This window comes from Dermacentor andersoni, chromosome 3, assembly GCF_023375885.2.
Source record: "Dermacentor andersoni chromosome 3, qqDerAnde1_hic_scaffold, whole genome shotgun sequence".
Taxonomy (NCBI): domain Eukaryota; kingdom Metazoa; phylum Arthropoda; class Arachnida; order Ixodida; family Ixodidae; genus Dermacentor; species Dermacentor andersoni.
The window spans coordinates 165,737,735-165,757,573 of NC_092816.1; the positions used below are offsets into that span (position 1 = coordinate 165,737,735).

At 46.0% G+C, this 19,839-nt stretch overlaps 1 protein-coding gene across 1 annotated transcript in view; it reads left to right on the forward strand.

Annotated features, from left to right (window-relative positions):
• The window catches only part of LOC126524061 (neprilysin-1-like), a 40,971-nt gene that overhangs the window by 12,845 nt on the left and 8,287 nt on the right, over nt 1-19,839 (forward strand). Inside the window, exons 6-14 of the mRNA XM_055067185.1 lie at nt 4-241; nt 3,310-3,408; nt 9,169-9,246; nt 12,164-12,267; nt 12,451-12,509; nt 12,937-12,988; nt 14,548-14,615; nt 15,805-15,935; nt 16,068-16,133. Of these exons, the coding sequence (XP_054923160.1) occupies nt 4-241; nt 3,310-3,408; nt 9,169-9,246; nt 12,164-12,267; nt 12,451-12,509; nt 12,937-12,988; nt 14,548-14,615; nt 15,805-15,935; nt 16,068-16,133 (895 nt within the window). The remainder of the gene's footprint in view (nt 1-3; nt 242-3,309; nt 3,409-9,168; nt 9,247-12,163; nt 12,268-12,450; nt 12,510-12,936; nt 12,989-14,547; nt 14,616-15,804; nt 15,936-16,067; nt 16,134-19,839) is intronic.

Consider the following 19,839-nt stretch of genomic DNA (forward strand, 5'->3'; position numbering starts at 1 on the left):
CAGTGCCACGGTGTTCAACTACGTGGGCTTCCGCGTGGTGCTCGCGCTGTCTCCGCTGCTGTCGGAGGAGTCGGCCAAGGAAGTGGCCCGTCTTCGTCTGCGGCGACGCTTCGAGTCCCACGGCGAGGCCGCGAGCCGCCAACGCGTGTGCCTGCACCTGGCCGAAGAAGCCATGCCGCTGGTCGTGCTGCACGTGTACGCGGTGGTCTTCAACAAGGTGTACGTGCCGAGCATCGAGAAGGTACGGCGAAGTCGCACGCTGGCCTCCTTCGTACATCATAATTAAGGCCTTAGGTTCGCGCGCTTGAGACAGGACAAAAAAAAATTGACACAGAACACGCACGTACCGTGTGTGTGTGTGTGTGTGTGTGCATGTTCTGTAATTTTATTCGCCTTTGACAAAGATAGGTCCTCCTATCGAAACGTCGGCTGACCTGTCTAAAGCACTTGATCCCTGTACATACAACTTCTGTCCCGCAATGTGCTTCCACCTGTTGGCCAACACCTTGAATTTGGTCTTGAGAAAATAAAGTATACCTCGCCTCTAATGCAGCATCCAGGGCTGTGCATCCAGGCACGCATTCAGTGGACACTTTTCCCCGACAACGTTCCCAGCTATTGTGCCAATGACTTGCTTGCTCATTTATTCCAAGCTCGATCGGGTATATGGAAAGCTCTGTCACTGTACATAGGTAGTTACTGCACTGCCTAAATTCTACACGGGGATTTGTAAGCTAAGCTTCCGATATGAGAAAGTCCATAGCGCACTGGAGCTCGCACGTAAGGTTGTGCCGCTCAAGAATGTTTCCATTAACAAAAAGCAATCCCCAAGATATTTGCCGATGACAATATTTCTTGGTAACAAAAATGTGTCAAACGACACTTTGGTTTTTGTAAGTATTCTGTCGCCCAGTGTTTCAAGAATACCTTTTTTTTCCAAGTTACACGCGGGAACCACATACTTGACGCTCAATCTCATGGCGCGTATTCTCTAACCTTCTCACAGCATTTTGTAGCAGCCGGATATTGCCGCTCTAATACCATTACTACAACGAGCTCTCGAAAACTGATTTATGAGCGTAATTAGGGCAGTTTTCCTGTCATTAACTTCTCATTGCGATTTCTCTTTAATAAGAGTGTTTTAATAAGAGATAATATATCATTTTTTTTAAACCGATTACAAGCCTAAGATAAACCTCAAAGGAAATCCTATCGCTAGTACTCTCCTGGACAGGACTGTTTACTCCAAATACGAAAACCCTTTCCAACATTCTCTCAGTAACGAAAATACGTCTTGAAGACAAACTAGGTCTAAAGTTGGCTAAATTTAATTTTGTTTCTCATTAACATTTTCCACTGATGCCACGGAGATACAACAAAGAGTAGTTCCAAAAATATTCACAATATTCTTCAGTAATTTTATAATAATGTGAGTCTTTTCGGCATCATATCCGAAACTTGAAGCACACGTGAACATGAGCAGTCATTTTCACGAGGCGACTAATGCATCCTACACATGAGCGACAAGAAGTGACAATTAGGGGGCCTCATTTTGGTAAAAAAAAAAATTAGAACAGCTGACATGGAAGCCATTATTTTTGCGTAATATAATCGTAATGAAAAGCACGCTCATGTTCAGTAGAATGTTTTATCTTGCCCTACTCGCAAGGAACATTTCGTTAATAATTATCATGCTTCCGCGTCCTATTTTCACTGTTATGATCTTCCTAGCACACTTATAGGAATCGTCTTGAAACTTTTTCAGTCGAAGTAGAGCATTTACCTGTATAATTTTATTATCATCTCGGTACTTCAATCAATATTTCAACTCCTAGCGCTGTATTTCGATACGGTTTCATGCTAAGGTAAATTTTAACAACTTAAGAAATCAGCGCAGACGCCAAATAAGTTTAGAAGACAAGCTTAGTCTGCAAACTTGACAAGGCAAATGCGAGCTTTACGGAGTGAAATAAAAGTCAACTGCGTCTTGTGCTTTAAGGAGGAGAAGACTGAGGTCGATAAATTTTCATCCCAATACAGCTGGTTTGTATACACAACAGCGTTTTCTAAATGCATCTGCGTTTGCTGCACAGAAAGGTCAAGGAATCCAACACCTTATCTTAGCTAGCTGTTGTTGTGTTAGGGTGTTCAGTAGAAAAAAAAACAAGGGATCCAATACACGCTGTGAAGTTGGTTGCAGAGCGAAGCTGTCAACGACAATGCAAACGAGTACCCATTGCGACGTAGTTTGAATTTATTCACGTGGCGACATTCACGTGCACTTTACCTAATTGCTAGCCTAAGCCGTTTCGACGGGCCGCGATTTGGCTCGCGCCGCTACGTCGTGCACCTACCGAAAGGGGACCAGAGAGAAGAGAAATTCACCGCGCCTCGTATGCACACTGCTCTTCTGGAGCCCTCACTATACGCGACCTTCGCATAGCACTGTCCCAACACAAATCAGTTGCTAGGCTGGCTCTTCTTTTACGCAAGGAAGTGTAGTTGCGTCACCCCCTGCTTCTTATGCTACAGTCAAGCTGCCGTCGCCGCGGCAGCTTACGCAACAGTAATCTTTACCGGGAAGGGTACGCGGGGAGTGCTACGTGCTTCACATTGCATGTAGGCTCAGGTGCGCCTTGGCATCAATTATGCGGTTCGGATTCCTGTTTTGATTTTGTTACTTATCGAAACTTATGCTGTTGTGTATGTTGCATGCATGACTCCAAAGAATGCATGCACTGTTCGCTTCACTTTGCTGAGTGCTTGTAGCCTCTGCCTTACGGTGGTATGAACCATTGAATCTGGGGGTATGAGCCGTAGAAGATGATTGGTTTTCGTCGACGCTACGCCATGAAGAAATCCCGGGATCTTAGCCATAGGCAGCTTGGCTATTAGAAACTATAATAGCACAGCTGAAAAGCCAATATGCCTGGATTGCTTCTGCGTTAATCTTTCTGTCTCGCAAGCCAGGTTATCCTGTTGTCCATAGAAGTATGTTAGCACTCCAACAACCTTTCCTTTCTTTTTAGGTAGCAAGCAAAGTGTACGTTACGAAGAATACCAAACTCACTTTGGTAGTGATGCCTGCAGCGCTGCCTTATAGCTAAGGTTCCCAGCTTGCCTAAACTTTAAGTGCAAAGAATTTTGGCCCGAATGACAAATATAATTACCCCATGCCACATTTATGGCCGTTCAATAACTTTCAAATTACCCAGATCTAACAAGAAAAGAAAATAGATGAATTTGTACCGTCTATAATAATCGATCCAGTTATCCGTTCTGCAAGACCTATTCTATATTTTTTTGTAGGTAATCTACAGCGTGGAAAGTATCCGCTACTTTATGAAGGCATTCGTCGAGCAAGCTCACTGGATGGAGCATTCATCGAAGATGGCAGCTAGGTACAAGGTATAGTACGGGTTCTGTTCGACTTTAATAAAAAATAATTTCATTCTTTATTGTGCTCGATTTTGGAGAGATAGTGTTTAAACGTGGAAGGAATGGAGCATGCTGAACGATGGGTTGGCTAGTCGTTGATAATTCAAAATCTAATTAGTCTGCGCCTACGCATCATCTGTGGCCGCCCGTCTTAGAAAACACAAGGCCCTGGACATGCGAATATAGCCAACGATGACCAGTGTGTGAATCACCAGAGTGCCCCTGCTTTCAGGCCTTATACGTATTTCTCGACGTGTGCCAAGTCTTAAATATTGCTCACGTAATCTATTCGAGAAACGAAGCATACGGGTCAGTGCATAACGCATAATAATCCACTTGAGTACCAATTTGAAATAAAATTACCAAACCTGTATCTACTGCAACTAAGCCTAATAGCTAACACCTTGCTCAGACAGGCTTCCGAGAGGCGTACTGACAGACTTTCAAATTCAATCTGGCGACGTGCAAATGCTGCGGTGGCCACGTCGGTTTCGCTGTGCCCTGACCTCTCGTTTGCATCTCATCAATTCCTTGATACGTGCATAGTGAAAGCAGTTCTTTTGCAAAGCGGGCTTCTCATTCAGGCGTCGAGGCTGGCGCTATGCTTGCCGGGCAAACACGGCACTCAGTAGAAAAATGTATGCGTGGTCATAAGATTTATCGATGCTCCAACAAAAATTTTCTGTCAAGAAAGAGCTTACGGATCACTTCATGGCTGCCCCACCTGTGTCTGTGCCCTTCTTTACGTCTGATTTAATGTTTCGCGGGTGTACGCGTGTCTCGGGCATGGTACGAGACACTGCAGTGTCGTCCTCAGTGCTGCATTTAATGCTTACCGGCGTTTGAAACGTTCGCTCAGGGCGTGGCATACACCCACGTGAAACCAGCCTGCTTTAAGCCTCGCCGGCTACAGCAGTGCACATTCTCTTTCATCAAATACTTAGGTTTTATCTGCCGAAACCACGATGTCAGGCACACCGTAACGCGGGAGCTCCGTGTTGACCTTCACTAGCTGGGGTTATGTAGCGTTCACCCAACGACCCGGGACACGGGCGTTCTTGCATTCTGCCCCTGCTGAAATGGGGCCGCCGCGGCCAGGATTTGATGCCGCGCCCTCGCGCTTAGCAGCGCAAGGGGAAAGCCACTAAGCCACCCCGGCGGATCTGTTGCATTGCAACGACTGTAACAATGAGGCGCAAGTAAATATAATTGACGCCAACCTTTGCCTTAGCGTAATAAATGAGTTCACATTCCAGACACAAGTGAAGAAGTTGAAAATTATATACCTAATATCCCTATTGCAAAATACAGAGTTTGTACGCACGCCTACTTATTCTTCAAGTTGCAACCGAAACAGAATTAAGATCATTTTAAGCGTATTGCTAAACCCTATATACTGTGTAATAGACGCCCACCGACGTCTGAAAGTATTTTTTTAAAACAAACCATTTGTGTACTAGTTATTATATATGTAGTCAGCGTACTAAAATGGGTCCAAAAATCTCCCACTGCATCTTTTTTTTTTTTAGAACAGAAAGTTATTGGCGCAGCAGTTACACGAGTCTGTATGGCTTATATTCCTGTACAAATTCCAACAGAGCGTGGAATATAATGTTCAGACAGTCCATGGCGTCCGTTCTAGCGCACCTTGACAATAGACCATTGTCAGTTGCAACCATTTTCACATATCGCCGACTGAAGACATCGCAGCTGAAGGCGACGAAGGGACTACTTCGGTTTATGAAGGATACGGGCTTGGACAAGCGGCTGTGACAGTGATGTCACGTACCGCACAAGAGTGACAGACTGTAACCAACGATGTGTGTGCCGTGTTATGTGCCCTCTATCTCTTCTCCCCATCTTTCATCCCCCCATCCCGCTCCCATGTGTAGGGTAGCAAACCGGTTAGGCTAAACTGGTTAACCTCCCTGCTTTCCTTCTCCGCTTTTTCCTTCCTTCCTTCCTTCCAACAGAGCGTGTACATTTTTAGCATGTTTACACAGCCTGCAGAAAGTACATTGTTGTTTACATATATACAGGTTGTCCCGCATAACTTGAGCAAAGAATTCAAAAATGAAAGGCGCGTCGGAAGCGAATTGAACCGAACGCATACTATTCGCGATAACCTATAGTAACTCAGACGATATTTTGTTCTCCCAATAACTCACTAAATAATTAAATTTCATTACCCAACTTTTTTATTATTGGCTGAGGGCCCCAATTATGATACGCAGATTTGTAGAGCACCTTCAGAAACCACCGATCGAGTTGTTTCGTTTAGGACACCGTCTCACGTAGTCCTTTTTTCCTGGTTTGCAAAGAAAGCCCGCGACATATGAAAAAAAAAAAAAAAAAAACCACGTGGCCGAGCGCTTGCGCAGTCGTATCGTGCTGCTCTCAAGCGTGCGGTCGGTGAACAAGGTCGACTCCCGTCGGATGACAGCGAAAATGCATGCTGCTGGCCGAGTGCTGCCGAGTGCTGCCGTTGACAAAGAAGTTAGATTTCATTTGTGTGCTGACGACGATACTTTATTGCTGTCAGGTCCTGCAGTAAGCGCATTAGTAGTGCAGTGTGTAACGTGCTGTCAACGCAGTCCACTTTGTCCCCGTATAAACCAGTAAATATATACTCGACAAAGACAAAAATAATCATGCTCTGCTCCAAGAATTAGCCATTGCGCATAACAAGCTCTAATACTTATGATGGGTACCTCATTGGTGTTCTTCGTGAACATAAGATACTCAGCGTTATTTTTCATTGCTCACCAGAATTCAGACCCGCCGATTAGGCAACTGTGTCAGAAGATTACTTCTATAACCTATGAACTTTCGAGGGGTAGCTGCTTTCTTCTACAAAGTAATAGTTCAGTTTACTATGCGTTATTCGGATCCTGCAATATATATTGCAGCTTAGTTTGGTTGGCTACCACCAAACGAAATTTAACCGTAATTTTACTCTAGCAACAGAAATTACGCATCATACCACAGAAGTGCCCTACCTAATTAGCTTCTATTAAAACTGCATTACAAGGATATAGGATAATCAAAGTAGCATAGTTATACAACTTTCGAGTCTTGTGTACTTTTTAATTTCCAACTACTTATATGCAGTTGTAAGCCTCCCCGTCGTTATTTGCTCAAAACAACAATAATACACGTACACGAAAGACCACTGCGCGGTTTGTGCTACGTTTACGTACGAATTACCAAATACAAGCACTTTAATTTACCATTCTACCTGTTCTGACTAGCAGCCGCCAAACTATTGGGGGTGAGCTCCCCAACTGACAAGCTGGCGCCTCCGTCGGCGTGACGTGGTACGAGGGACCCCGTGGACTGAGCGGCCGCGTCGGCTGCTTCGGAAGCGCCGAAGCGAGCTAAAAACGAAAGTTTCAAAGTCCCACCTGCGCTGCTGTTGTGATTAAGTGTGGAGGTTTTCCCGCTTCGGCTGTGTGCCTGACAACACTTCAAAGCCCTATAATACGTAGCGGCTGCCTTCGAAGGCGGGTAACATGGTAGGCTACTGTTCGGTGCCGCAGTGCCGGATGTACACAACATACCCAGGGGTCAACCATCACCCATACCCGCAGGACAAGAAGCTGCGTGAAGCTTGGATCGCGATACTTAGAACCGACAAACAGCCATCGGCTAAAACTCGTGTGTGCAGCAAGCACTTCCGTGAGGATGATGATGATGATGACGAAAAACTTTATTTATCCCTCTTTAAAGGGAAGGGGGCAACGGAATAGAGGGTAGGGGGAGGAACTACTTGAAGTAGGCCTCCTCTACCCTCTCAGCCCACTCCAGGATGACCTCCTGAAGGTCGGCCCTCGAGCTGCGCAAGGCAGCCTCCTACTGCTCCTCACTAGATATTATTTGTTTGAGGAAAGGGTGAAGGGGAATATTTTCGATACAGCGTCGGGGTGGCGATGTTGGGTGAGCAGCCGAAAGCGCGCACTGAGACGCTCGCCCGTGCGCGTTGCCCGACTAATATAACGAAGCTTTGATCTGTGAACTTGACGATGCTAGACAGTGGCAAGTTTAGTGGGATGGAAAGAGAACGGTAAAAAGCACATTAAAAATGTCATGGCATATGCTCATGTTTGTGTTAGCACCAAACAATGAATGTACTGAATCAAGAAAAAGAACAAGCGGGTAATTGCTCACTGAGAAGACCGATAAGCATACAGTGCGACGCAACTTGAGAAAATAATTATATTGAAACGTCCAAGAATTTAGAAGAAGAAAGAACATTGAATCGTTGCGACAGGACGTCACAAGTCGCCGTCGTATAGGCGTCGAAGCCCCTAGTTATAGCGAAATTATTTTTGAACAGCTCTGAGAGTGTCCACGCAAGAATGGTTGCTTGTGTATACCCTCGAGTACTCATGCTGCTGTTAAAGCTCGCGGCACGACGCGAAAGTGAAACATTGTGCGCGGACGTGCATGCAGACGCGCAGTTTTGAAACTGCGAAGCCGTGCGGTCGCTGTGTGTGAAGTGATTTTAGAAAAGGAGACGGAAGAGATGAGTGCAGCGCCGTAACTGTCTCTCACAGGAGGACACCTCAACAGCACTGCACGGGAAAGGGGGAGATGGGAAGAAAAACATAAAGGAGAGAAAGACAGGGCGAACGTGGCAAGGGGAAAAAAAATGTGAGTGCGGTGCTCCGAGCCGCGCTCTCAAGTGCGTCGCATTACAGTAGTCTAGCATTGCCGAAAGAGCGTGCTTCACGATGGACGAGTGGGCTGCAGGGAATAGCAGCGCGCGTTGAGGCTTCATTGTTATGCTCCATTTGGCTATACAGACAGCCTACTATACGAAAATATTTCACGTAGTTCGCTCTCTGCGATTGCCAACTTTTTGCCCAAGAAGCCGGTTCGGGTGACTCCATCGCGGCGACCGCTTGCAGTGGGCGTTCGGTGCACGTATTTGGTAAAGATATATGTCCGTAAACCAATCTGTGCTTTCTGTTTGTCCAAAATCATTATATTGACAGCAAAAACCTTCCTTCGTTTCGAGAGAGAGTACTTAGTGAAATATCCAGGAGGGCTCCCACGTGGTGTTTTTATTGAGCGCCGACAGCCAAACCTATGAGGAGCGCCATGTGTTATGGGGGCGACTCCGTAAGTCCTCGCCCCCAATGTAGGCAGCTGTTGAACAACAGTTTCAATATTCTTTTGCCATACCCTGAATGTGAATAATGTAATCCTCGCCCCCTATGTAGGCAGCGGCTGAAAGACAGTTTCAACATTCTTTTGCCATACCCTGAATGGGAATAGTGTTGTTCTGTGGCCTGTTGCGCAGTGTACTATTTCTTTATGTTCAATTGCGTATGCAGCTCTGTTGTGTGATTTCGCTCCTTCATGTTAACTGGATATATTACCTGAACATACTAATCGACTGAAAGCAACCCAAGAAGGCAGAGTTGATAACTTGTACCACAATATATTGCATTGTGAAACAGAAGTAACAGTGTTGACAAAAATTCTCTCTATAGCGTCGTTTCACTGGACTCCCTGGATCCTTTCTTTATTATTGTCACTGTCAGTATATATATAGTTCCCTTGCTTACGTTCTTTGTCACTGCCTGGCGCCTTTCGCGAGGCATTTATTTCCTGCGTAGGCTACCTGCAGCATGATTGAGAAAACCCAGTAGAATCAAATGCAGCTATTGCATTGTGACTCATCGAGACTTACTCCCACTTCCCCTCTCTTTAACTTCTTCGCAGCTGAAGACTATGAGCCTGAACATCTTTTACCCTCTTTGGATTATGGACACGGACAAGCTGGCACGAATCTATGCTTCGGTACGGTGGCCCACAGAGATTATTTTTACTCTGTCGACTCCAGTATAAGCAACGTACTTTAATTATTCAGTTGATATGCTTCTGCCGCATGTTTTATTGCGATAGCCATTATATGGACACTCCAGTCTAATTTAATTCGACGTCATCAGCGTCTACTTGATGTACCCTATAATTTTGATGTGCGATATCGTCAAGGCCCTGCGCCCTATGCTGTAGCTGCGAATGAAAGCGTCCAAGGGTGAGCCAGGAATAATGATGGCTTGATGCGGCAGTGTCTTCTCGCACTCGCAAACGAGGAAGGCGAGAAAGGTGCGCGCTGTACTCTCTCGTGCACAACAGCGGCGGGGGGGGGGGGGGGGAGGAGGGGAGCGTAGAGATGTGCGCGCACTAGGAGGGGCAGTGCAGGGAGCAGGTTAGTGCGCATCTCCTCTTCTACTCCAGCTGCGGCGGCAGAGCGCCGAAGCGTGCGCCCCAGGCAATCTGCGCTCTGTTCGCAGGCTACCTGACCCGAAACGCTATGTTCTCGCGCGCTTAGTACGCACTGAAGCGAGAGGGAGCACGAAGGCGAATTCGCTCGCCGCTGCTGCCGCTGTTCATCACGTCAGCTTACTTACAGCGAGTGTCCGCGGTCACGGGGAAGATGGGTTCATTTTTGCCTGTTCTCGCATGAGAACGTGCTTGTTAATTTAGCTCGCAAGCATATCTTCACAGCAGTTTATGCAATTGATAAAGCGACTAACCTTACTTCGTAAAGCTGTCTAATAAATTTGCTATCGCGATCAATGCTTCGCCTGTCGGGTGAAACTGTGACATTTTTTTACTATTGAATTGACTCTTACGGCGCTAGGAGTTTTCCATAAAATGGGTAAGCAAAAGAAGCTGAGAAAATGTTCGCGGAAATTTTGAAGATTATATGATCGGAGGAATATTATGAAGATTGTGGGCTAACGGCAAGGCATCAAGCCGGTTTCAAGTGTCGCTCTAGGCACAGTGACAGGCATATAGTATTGCACCCAAGCACTAATCAAAGAGAAAATTATGACTGGAGGGCCATTCTCGAGTCTACGCTGCATTTCCTTTATACCAGGTGTTCCAAATTAAGCTTTATGGTTTTCTCAAAGTTAGGCAGGGAGAGGCACACGACGGCCACCTGTGCAAAATAAGTTGTGTGGCCAGAGGGACACAAAGTGAAATACTAATCATCGCTGTCTGCAGCCCAATGAACTAAAATTGATTAATTAAGTTTTTGTTGACTGCGCCGGGGGTATGTTTGTATTGAAAAGTTAGAGGCAGTCGTGTTGCTACACAGTTTCACTTGGAAGAGTTCTAGCGTGTCTGCTCTGAGATACCCGACTTGAAATTTTAATTCTCGTTCGCATGATTACGCATGCAAGAGTGTTGGGATCCCCGGCCACGGCGGCCGCATTTCGATGGGGGCGAAATGCGAAAACACCCGTGTACTTAGATTTAGGGGCACGTTAAAGAACCCCAGGTGGTCGAAATTTCCGGAGTCCCCCACTACGGCGTGCCTCATAATCAGAAAGTGGTTTTGGCACGTAAAACCCCATAATTTAATTTAAGAGTGTTGGGATCGGCGCGGAGCTTCTCCCTGATGTGACGAGGCTGTTGCGTGCGGCATTTAGTCTGACAACGGGGCGGAGGCATTGGCAAAGATTATAACTGTTCCCCTCCCCCTCTCGGCTGGCGAACTCAAGAAATGACAACGCGGTGTGCCGTGCAGTTGTTGCTTTTGATTTAAATAAAACTTACAATGCTTGGAAATCAGCAGTCACATTATTTGCGTAGCCCAGGCAAGGACCATGCCCGCTCGTCTAGTCACCATTACGCACGCGCACTGCCCTCCGGCTTCTCCGCTCGCGCCATTATCTCGGCACGGCAGCTGCCGTCACCGCTACAGACTAACGATGCGGTCGCGTGTTATGAAAGTGGTTCCGGGTTTTCGATATTTTACTTCGCCAGCCGAGTGGGGAAGGGGGACAGTTATCGTCCTTGCCAATGCCTCCGCCCCGTTGTCAGGCTAAACGCCGCATGCAACAGCCGCGTCACATCAGGGAGAAGCTCTGCGTCGATACCCGCTCTCTTGCATGCGTAATCATGCGAACGACAGTTAAAATTTGGAGTCGGACATCTCGGAGCACATATACTCCATAAGAATTCCTCCAACTTACACTGTGTAGAAAGACGACTGTCTCTAAGTTTAAATAAAAAAAATGTTAGTTCATTGGGTTGCTGACATCGATAATTATGATCTCACGTTGTGTCCCCCTGGGCACTTAACTTATTTCAGAGGCGGTCTTCGCGTGCCTCCCAGTGCCTAACTTTAAGAACACCATAAAGGTTAATTTTGAGCACCTTGTACCTCAAGACTATATAGTTCCAGTATAATTTGCGTTTAGAAAAACGCGAGGTTTTGGCGAGTCCCGTGGTTTTATTCATATTCAGTATTGGACACATCAAAGTCGACGGTACTTTGCTGCGAGCATGAAGTCAGGGATTGCTTTCGCTGCCTTGGTGACGGCGTTCTTACGAGGGCATAGTGCAACAACAATCGCCTGTTCGACGACGCTTGCATGGATCGTCTTCGCTGACTATAAAGAACACGTCCAAGCTACTGTCCTCGATAAGACAAAATGATTTCCGCTACCACATATGAGATATTACTGCTTCGATACTGCAGCTCGTGCTCAAGAATCGGCTTTGTTGGGCACGTACCTGTCACCTTAATCTTTCTTCTTCCCCCAATACGCCTTAGACTACCAGGCTGAATAAACATTTATTCATTAAGTCAAGCTTGCTAAAACAACACGTGATGCCTTAGCTAAGGTACACAACAGGGTAGATCGGTGATAACAAAAAAAAAAGCATGTCGCCCTTATATCTCCCTGCTACATTGCAGACCATGGTGAACCGCAAGGAAATAGCCGAGAGCTACTACCTCCTCCGCCGGGCAACCATGCACCGGTACTGGTCCAAGTTCTCCAAGGATCAAGCCGAACCAGAGTAAGTGATTAACTCGCTTCACATGATGAGGATTTCTTTCTTAAAGTTATTCTCAACGAATGGCCAGAACTCAACACAAGGTCAAACAAACTGCGAGCAATTACGTTGCTTGCTTTCACTGTGTTGTCAGGAAATCGCTGTAACGTATTTATGTTTAAATACATTTTTCTCCTTACGTAATAGGTGGCAGGGCTCCGCCTTCGACTTGGAGTGCAGATACGACTGCGAAGCCAACGCCTTGTGTACGTGACAAGATACATACACGCGTGAATTCTCTGTTTTATTCTGTGTCGCTTCCGCGAATCTCATCGGCGTTGTGTATTACTATAGGTGCCTTTGTCATGGTCCGCTCGTTCTAATAGCACTTTTTTCGTGCCTTGGGAACGGAAGACATAGTCTAATCTCTTTCTTTTTTTACTTCTGCGCTTCAAGGTACAAGAATCCTACAACGAGCAGATTAGCATAGGTGTTAAGCGTTCTCCTTTTATTGGGGCCCATTTACAGAAACACAGCAAAAATATGTGTTTTAAGTTTTACTTCCTACTCACAAACGTCAGGAAACGTGCTTAAGACATGTGACGCATATATTAACGGCAAGTCTTGGCATTAAAGTAAATATTCTTTCATTCTACGTGATGTTGACGTTGAAAACAAGTATAATGCTTTCAGATATACCAATGGGATTATTCAGTGAGCCTATTCTGCATTCGGACGTGTCTGCGTAAGTTACCCGTTGCCAGATCTTTTTTCACTCATCTTAGTATACCAATGTACGCTTTACCAGCCCCGACTTCAAGAAGTTCGTTAGCGGAAGAGGAAGTGCTTACTCTTAGCTATGTTGTTTCGTGGTTCGTTCGTGCAGTGTTCATATATAATTGGCTGGTGACTGACGACAGTCTCATCATCAGCCTGGTGAGACGAAAGTCTGTTAGGGTAATAAATCTTGAGAGTGTGAGGACGTAAGGAGCCAAGCGAGCGCTGCAAACCACGCCTCGGATCGTGGTAAGGCCCGTCGGACGCCGGCGCGTCACAAAACCTGAAGTGCAGTCGTTTCTTAGTCGACAGCGCCAGTGGCGAGAAAGTGCGAGTTTCGAAAGGGGATGTGTGCGTATTGTCAAACTGCTGCAGTCTGCATCCAATCGCATTATATAGGACAGATTAAGCGCTGACTCTGCGTGAGAATATGTGAAATAAGTTACTTTTATCCCTGCGAATGTTGCTACAAAATTACCAACAGTAATTTTTCTAGTTTCCTAGGCGTCGTAAATTGTATGTCACTGGGCATAACGATTTATTTCAGCCAAAAGGCCGAAGAGACAACGAGATATTGCATTCGTTTTCCGATATTCATTTTGGCAGAGCGTTAGATCAAAAGCTGCTGCGTTCGGCCATCACGTTCATTGCTCACAAAAGAAGAAAGAATGCACTTTGTCAATTTCTAAGTCTCTGAACTTTTTACAAATACAGGATCAGCATCAAATGAATTGAGTCCTTTGACATTAAAGATTACGAGAGACTTGCGTGAGCTAGGCATCAATGTCATCGTTAGACAGCCAATTTGATTATCTTCTCAGCACGTGTGTCTATCCCAGGTAGTGCCTTTTCTTGTTTAGTTTCTATGGCTTTTTTACTTGCTGATATGTTTATATGTTTACCGATATTCTTTAGACCACGTGATGTTTCTTTGCTTAGGTGTTTGCAATCACTTATATGTGTTGATCTTTTCAATAATAATTCAGTTGAGATTAAGCGCTCGTCCTGTCTGCTTCAAATCTTTATTTAAGTCCCTTCACGCTATAAGATAAGGATATTTTACCGTACCAACTCGCCCAACTTTCCTTCCTTTTGCATATGAAGTTACTCAGGAAACACATTTCTCCAAATTGGCCCTGCGAAGAAAACAAGTGTTAACACAGTCGTCTTCGCTTCGTGTGGGCACTGTGCCTATTCACTTACGAATGTGCGGCGCTTCGTATACGCAGTAAAAACAACTTTTGTCAGGAGTCAAGTTGGTTTTCGTCGCTGAAGCTATCTCGGACACAGAGATACGACCGCAGCGCTGTTTGTGCTTCATCGGCGCAGTGTGAGTGGCTTGCGCGGCTTATACAGCTTCGAAAAGTTGGTATTGGTGTCATCTTGGATAAAAGAGCTTTCGAAAAATAGGTCATTGCACGGATGAACCAGTGACATGCGCGGCTGCCGTAGTCAGCAATGTATATGAAAAACACAAACACTTGGCACGTACATTTAAATGTGAATTTTCCGTCTACATTTCTCCAGTATATTCAGCATCTCTCGGCCAGGCGCAAGGATTGCCCATGCTATGCTCGGCGCTATCGACAAACGAGGTAAGGAGCCATGATACGAAACTCTTTAATACAATCCTACTATTATTTATTCGTGTGGCTTATCGCATTCGCTTTCCTGACGAGATTACCTTTTAGGGTGAATAGAGATGCATATCTTCGTACCGATCTACGTGGGTCGCCAAAACTACTCGTCGAACTGAAACGCTGAAAACCCCATACAAGGCGACCATAAGAGCATGAACAAGATAACTGTCACCCTGGTTTGGCAGACAGCACACGTTTTCGCTGACATGGAATCCAGGCGCAGAGTGATAACACAAGCGCAGAAAAGTATGTTGTTACATCGCATAAGTCACATATAAAGATGTATTTACAGTATTTACACGAGAGATAACGATGCATATACAAGATGGCTGTCGAGAGCCATTCCACCTCTACACGTCACATCGTCTTCTTCTGACTGGCGCCTCTCTTGGTTGCGCCGTAACAATATTTAACCAGTGCGTTCGAGCAATAGGGATTAAAGGCAAAATCTGCTTATATCATCATCTTGTTTGCAATGTGTAAGAGCAGCTGCCCCATACAGTTCTACTTGGAAACCTCTTAATGTACTGCTTTAAATGTATGCTTGTTTTTCTCTGGGGCCACAAAAATAAATTTCAAATAAATTTTAAAGCGCAAAAACGTATGGATTCCTTCATTTGGAATTTCTCATCGGGGTTCTGGTTCCCTTTTTTGGTTTTCAAGTATTAATATTCGGAGTTACATATGCTCGTGCTCACCCGAAAAGATTTAAGAAGACCATTGCGACGTAGAGAGAATTTGTGTTACTTGTTTGCTTTCTCCGTAGATCTCCAGTGAGGGACGTCTACGTATATTGTCGTATTCTTTTCACTACTTCACGGGTAACCTCACATTGGGTATTACTCTTCGTCACTGCAAGCTGCGTTTCATATTAGGATGAGCGAGCCGGAGGATTGAAGGCGTGACAGAGTCGAGTGGGCATCAATGCAGCTGCCTTTGACTCGTATCGTTAGGTAAAGTGTGACTTTAGGCAAGTTCCTAAGTGATGGGCACAAATTTTAATACCACGAGCAAAAGAGAAGGACAACATTATATAAGTATGCATACGTATGTGGGGTTCGTCCCGCAGAAATTGGGACGTGCTGTCACTTTGCTCACGGTGCCAAGCGCTACGCCACAACTCTAAATAAGAAGATCCACGCAGGCTTCCTGTACACCGTGTCGAGCACGTACAGAAAGTGGTGGACAGAGGAGACGCACTACCGGTACGCCCAGGTACTATCCTGTTTCATGGAACAGTACAAGGGCATCGTCGACCGCAAGCTCCATCTCCGGGTGAGATCGCTAGTACCCAAGGAGGGGTCGAGGCATGCAGGGGCTCGTGGAATAGTTTCCGCATGTTTCGGTGATAGAAAAACGATGGTCTGTCTGTCTCTCTGTCTAAACTCTTTCTTTTTCTTTTTTCAGCTTACTTCTTCCGGAACCTCCGAAATGAACGTCGCTGACAATGCAGCACCGGAAGTACTTTTCGAGGTGAGAGCATAGCAGTCAACGTGAGAGCGGCAGCGATTCGCGATGCCACAAATGTAGACAGGAACGTCGGCGCTGGCAGCAAACAACTTCCGGCGCAGTTTTCGCAAGAAAGGCGCAGAAGCTATGTACGGCTACGTTGATGCGTCGGCGCGCAGAGACGTGCACAGGAACATATTCTTCATGAAAACGTTTTCGGCCTTTCGTTTCTGCGAGAAATTTTCGTGCGAGGAACAGCTCTATAGTCCAAGATTTACTCACAAGGTGCCGTGACGAGCGATGTTACTTTCTTCTGCGCCGCCGGTACCAATGTGAGACGTCGATAACATTTATTATCGCAAGTATCGTTGTTTTGCTATTCGCCGGTGACCGTTGTCTCTGTTACTCAGTTATGGCTTACTGCAAGATGTGCCTCTATATTCGGAATTTCTTTAATGCTGTAGCTGTTGATGATTCTACAGCGAAAGTCTATGTAATCACGTTGCGCGTGGACCACGCATTCCACTTAGACTTTGCTTCATGTGTAATACGTTATCGTAATGCGCTTGTGCCACATCTTCGCGGAACCGGTATAGACAACAATGCTTTAGCATGCCGTGATAACGTAGCCTGGAGCGTGAAATGAAACATTTGAGGCAGGGAAAAAGTCGCATTTAAAATTCGGATCCACATCGCCACTATCGCACAACGATAGTGCTAGAGGCACAGAACAGTTAGCTGAAGAATGGACGCTGCAATAGAGCTAAAAGGAATGAGAAACGCTTCTGCTAACGTTCTTGTGACCACTGCTGTTCGGCGTGAACGGTGGGCTCATGCGCAGGTTCGATGCGCAGCAGTAGCGATAAGGCATTCACGTGTAGCCTCCTTCCGGTTTCACATCCCTTTTTTTCACTGTACACCCAAACTAAACACGATTAAGCATGCTCAACTTTTCTTTGATAAGCATTTGTGATTCCACTTGCACAACCATAACTATGCTCAACGAGCTTAACAAATATCACTTGTGAGGCAAGCAGGTAGCAGCAAAATCGAATAGTGGAATAGTAATCTGTTACGAAAGACGCACTCACTCCCGTATATCATCAATGATGGACAACAAGCGCCAGCAATTTAATGAGCATCTGGAAGTAGCAATAAATAAATGACTGGACTGCATATGGGGCAGCGCAAGGTACGAAGAAAACGAGCCAAGGCGCTAGCACAGCGCTCAGGCCATGTTTGTCGCCTCGCTTGCTTTCTTTTTTTTTCTGTGCTCCTCTCAACCATGGATCCGTTCTTAAATTTAGAAGGGAGTCATTCGTGCGCTATAATTAACCGGTTTTATCCGTTTCACCGGGCTAGCCACATGCATTTACATTATTCTGACGGCACTGCGCGTTTGCGCTGCCCCGTTATCGCTGTTGGTAAACAATGCAGGACTATACATAATTCGCTCTGCATAGTTTGCTTCCTTGGCGGTGTTATGTTGGCACGGCAACCGACAATTGTGGGCATCGGCATGATCGCAGTGCGAGCAATACAGCGATCGCGATCAGCAATACAGCAGCGCGAGCAACTGGCTACGCAGCAGGGCCCCAGAAAATGCTGACACACTCGCGTAGTGGGCCGGAAGTGACGCACGTTAAAGCTATGCACAACTGAGCGAACATCTGCGCAGGTCCTATCTGACATCAGTGCTTTTTGCACGTAGATCGCTGTCTTTGTGTGATTGCGTGTGATTGGGGAGAGGTTTTGGCTTTCTGTACACCAATAAAATAGAGACCGTTCCCGTTATTATGCGAAAATTCTTTTGGTTGCTCAGAACAATTCGCGCAAAATGCATCTGTGGCGCAGATAATCAAGGAATAGAAGTAGTACCCTACAGCCTGCACCAGTTTAAACTCACGCCTCGAACAACCAGCGTCTTACCTCGAAATGTTCTCGGTATTCAATCACGTGCACAACGGCCGCAACTTTAGTGTTGCATGAGTTATTACAACGCACTGAAAGCAGGAGTAAATGACGCCTTCCCCGTTTCTGATTCAAATGACGATGAGAAAGGCGGGCTTGAAGCTATACACGGCAAAAGCACAGCCAAAACAGGCTCGCCTATGGACACGGCCTATGGACTCAATCGCCGCTTTGTGTGGCCTCATATTCGCAAAGCTATCAAACGCTTAATTTTGGGTAATTTTCGTTCCATAAGAGTAACATTTCTGCAACAAAAATTCATGAGGCCCGATAGAGCATTACTTCTTAAAAGGACCCTGAAACGATTTTGACGATTTTGTACAAACGTAAAGAGTCGTTAGAGTAGGTCCTTCTGATCATTCATTGACGCATCTAAGTGTTCCGCGTAAAGTGTGTAAATTATTATTAGGTTTTAGATATGTACATCGCTGCCGATCGCAGCACACCGCTCTGCTAAATTTTTAGCATCTTCTAACCATTTGAAGCAAATCGCCCTAATGACGCTAGTAGGGCGAGCTATCCGATTGGCGACCCGGGGGGCGCCATCAACAATTTTTTTTCAACTTTATGGTGAACAAATGCTGTTCGTAAAAGCTGGAATGTTAGTGAATTTGTTTCTATAAAAAGAAAGTAACAGAAAGAGAACGCACAATTACAATTTCTTACTACATTTAATCACTTCCGGCACACAGCAAGTGTCGTCTGCTTGTGTTTCAACGCGCTCCCTTTCGACGATAGCTCCACGGTCAGTAGCGACTGGTAATATGTCAAGCTACGACATCGTGTCCCTCTGCAAGGCAGCAGATGAGCGGATTGGCTGCAGTACATAGGACTACCGCTATGCGATCGGTGCCAGGATTTGCGTGTTTGCGGCCGTCACTTTACACCGGAGGATCACAACAGCAGCAGCGTTTCGCCACTCCGGTATTCGGGTGAACGCAAGCGCAAGGGGACAGGGCCTGGTCGTTTGACCGTGCCGTTTCACGGGATGAGCAGAGCGCAAATGTGAATAGTCCGCACGGTGCAGCCACGTGGTGGCATAGAGCTCAAGCAAACACAGTAGCAGTAACGAAGTGTATTCTTTTTTGCTGCCGGTGTGAATTTTTCGCAGGAGCGTAATCGTTAACACGTTGTTTTTGTAAATGTTTGAAATGTTTTACACTCAATTAGAGCAATATTAGCTCTTTGTTTGGCTGGTTAAGCTCTGCGCCAATGGGTGGCTTGACCGTGCAGACCAACCTGGCTGCTCACGTATGTCTACGCTAAAGTTCCTTCATCAGCTTGAGTTGATGCCTCCATCCATCCGTCGAAACGTCCAACTCGCCTGTGGTGACTGGAATATCAGACACGTTCGGCGCTGCGACAGAATGCTCGCAACGCACGCTGCTTCGATAGTTCTCGCTTGGGATCGACTGCCAAGCAGCTGGCGCAGAGGTTGGAGAGGCTTCGCACGCGCGCTCCTACAGAACCGGAAGTAGATGACACGACGTGCCATCATAACCCAGAGCCAGTGAAGGCGGAGCTTAGCCCCGATTACTCGGCGAACGAGTCGAGGAGAAAATTCAAGGCTATAGAGGAGGGTAACCTGTAATAGTCCGTAGCTCTCTTAATATGAGACGCTTCACACAAATTGTGGTGCAAATGTTCAACTTTAGCTGTACCCTACGCGTCTACAAAATTTGTCCCAACTGTTTCAGGGGCCCTTTAGGAAAAGAGCCTTCCATGTGGCAGGCGTGAAATGCAATTTACAACTGCGGCA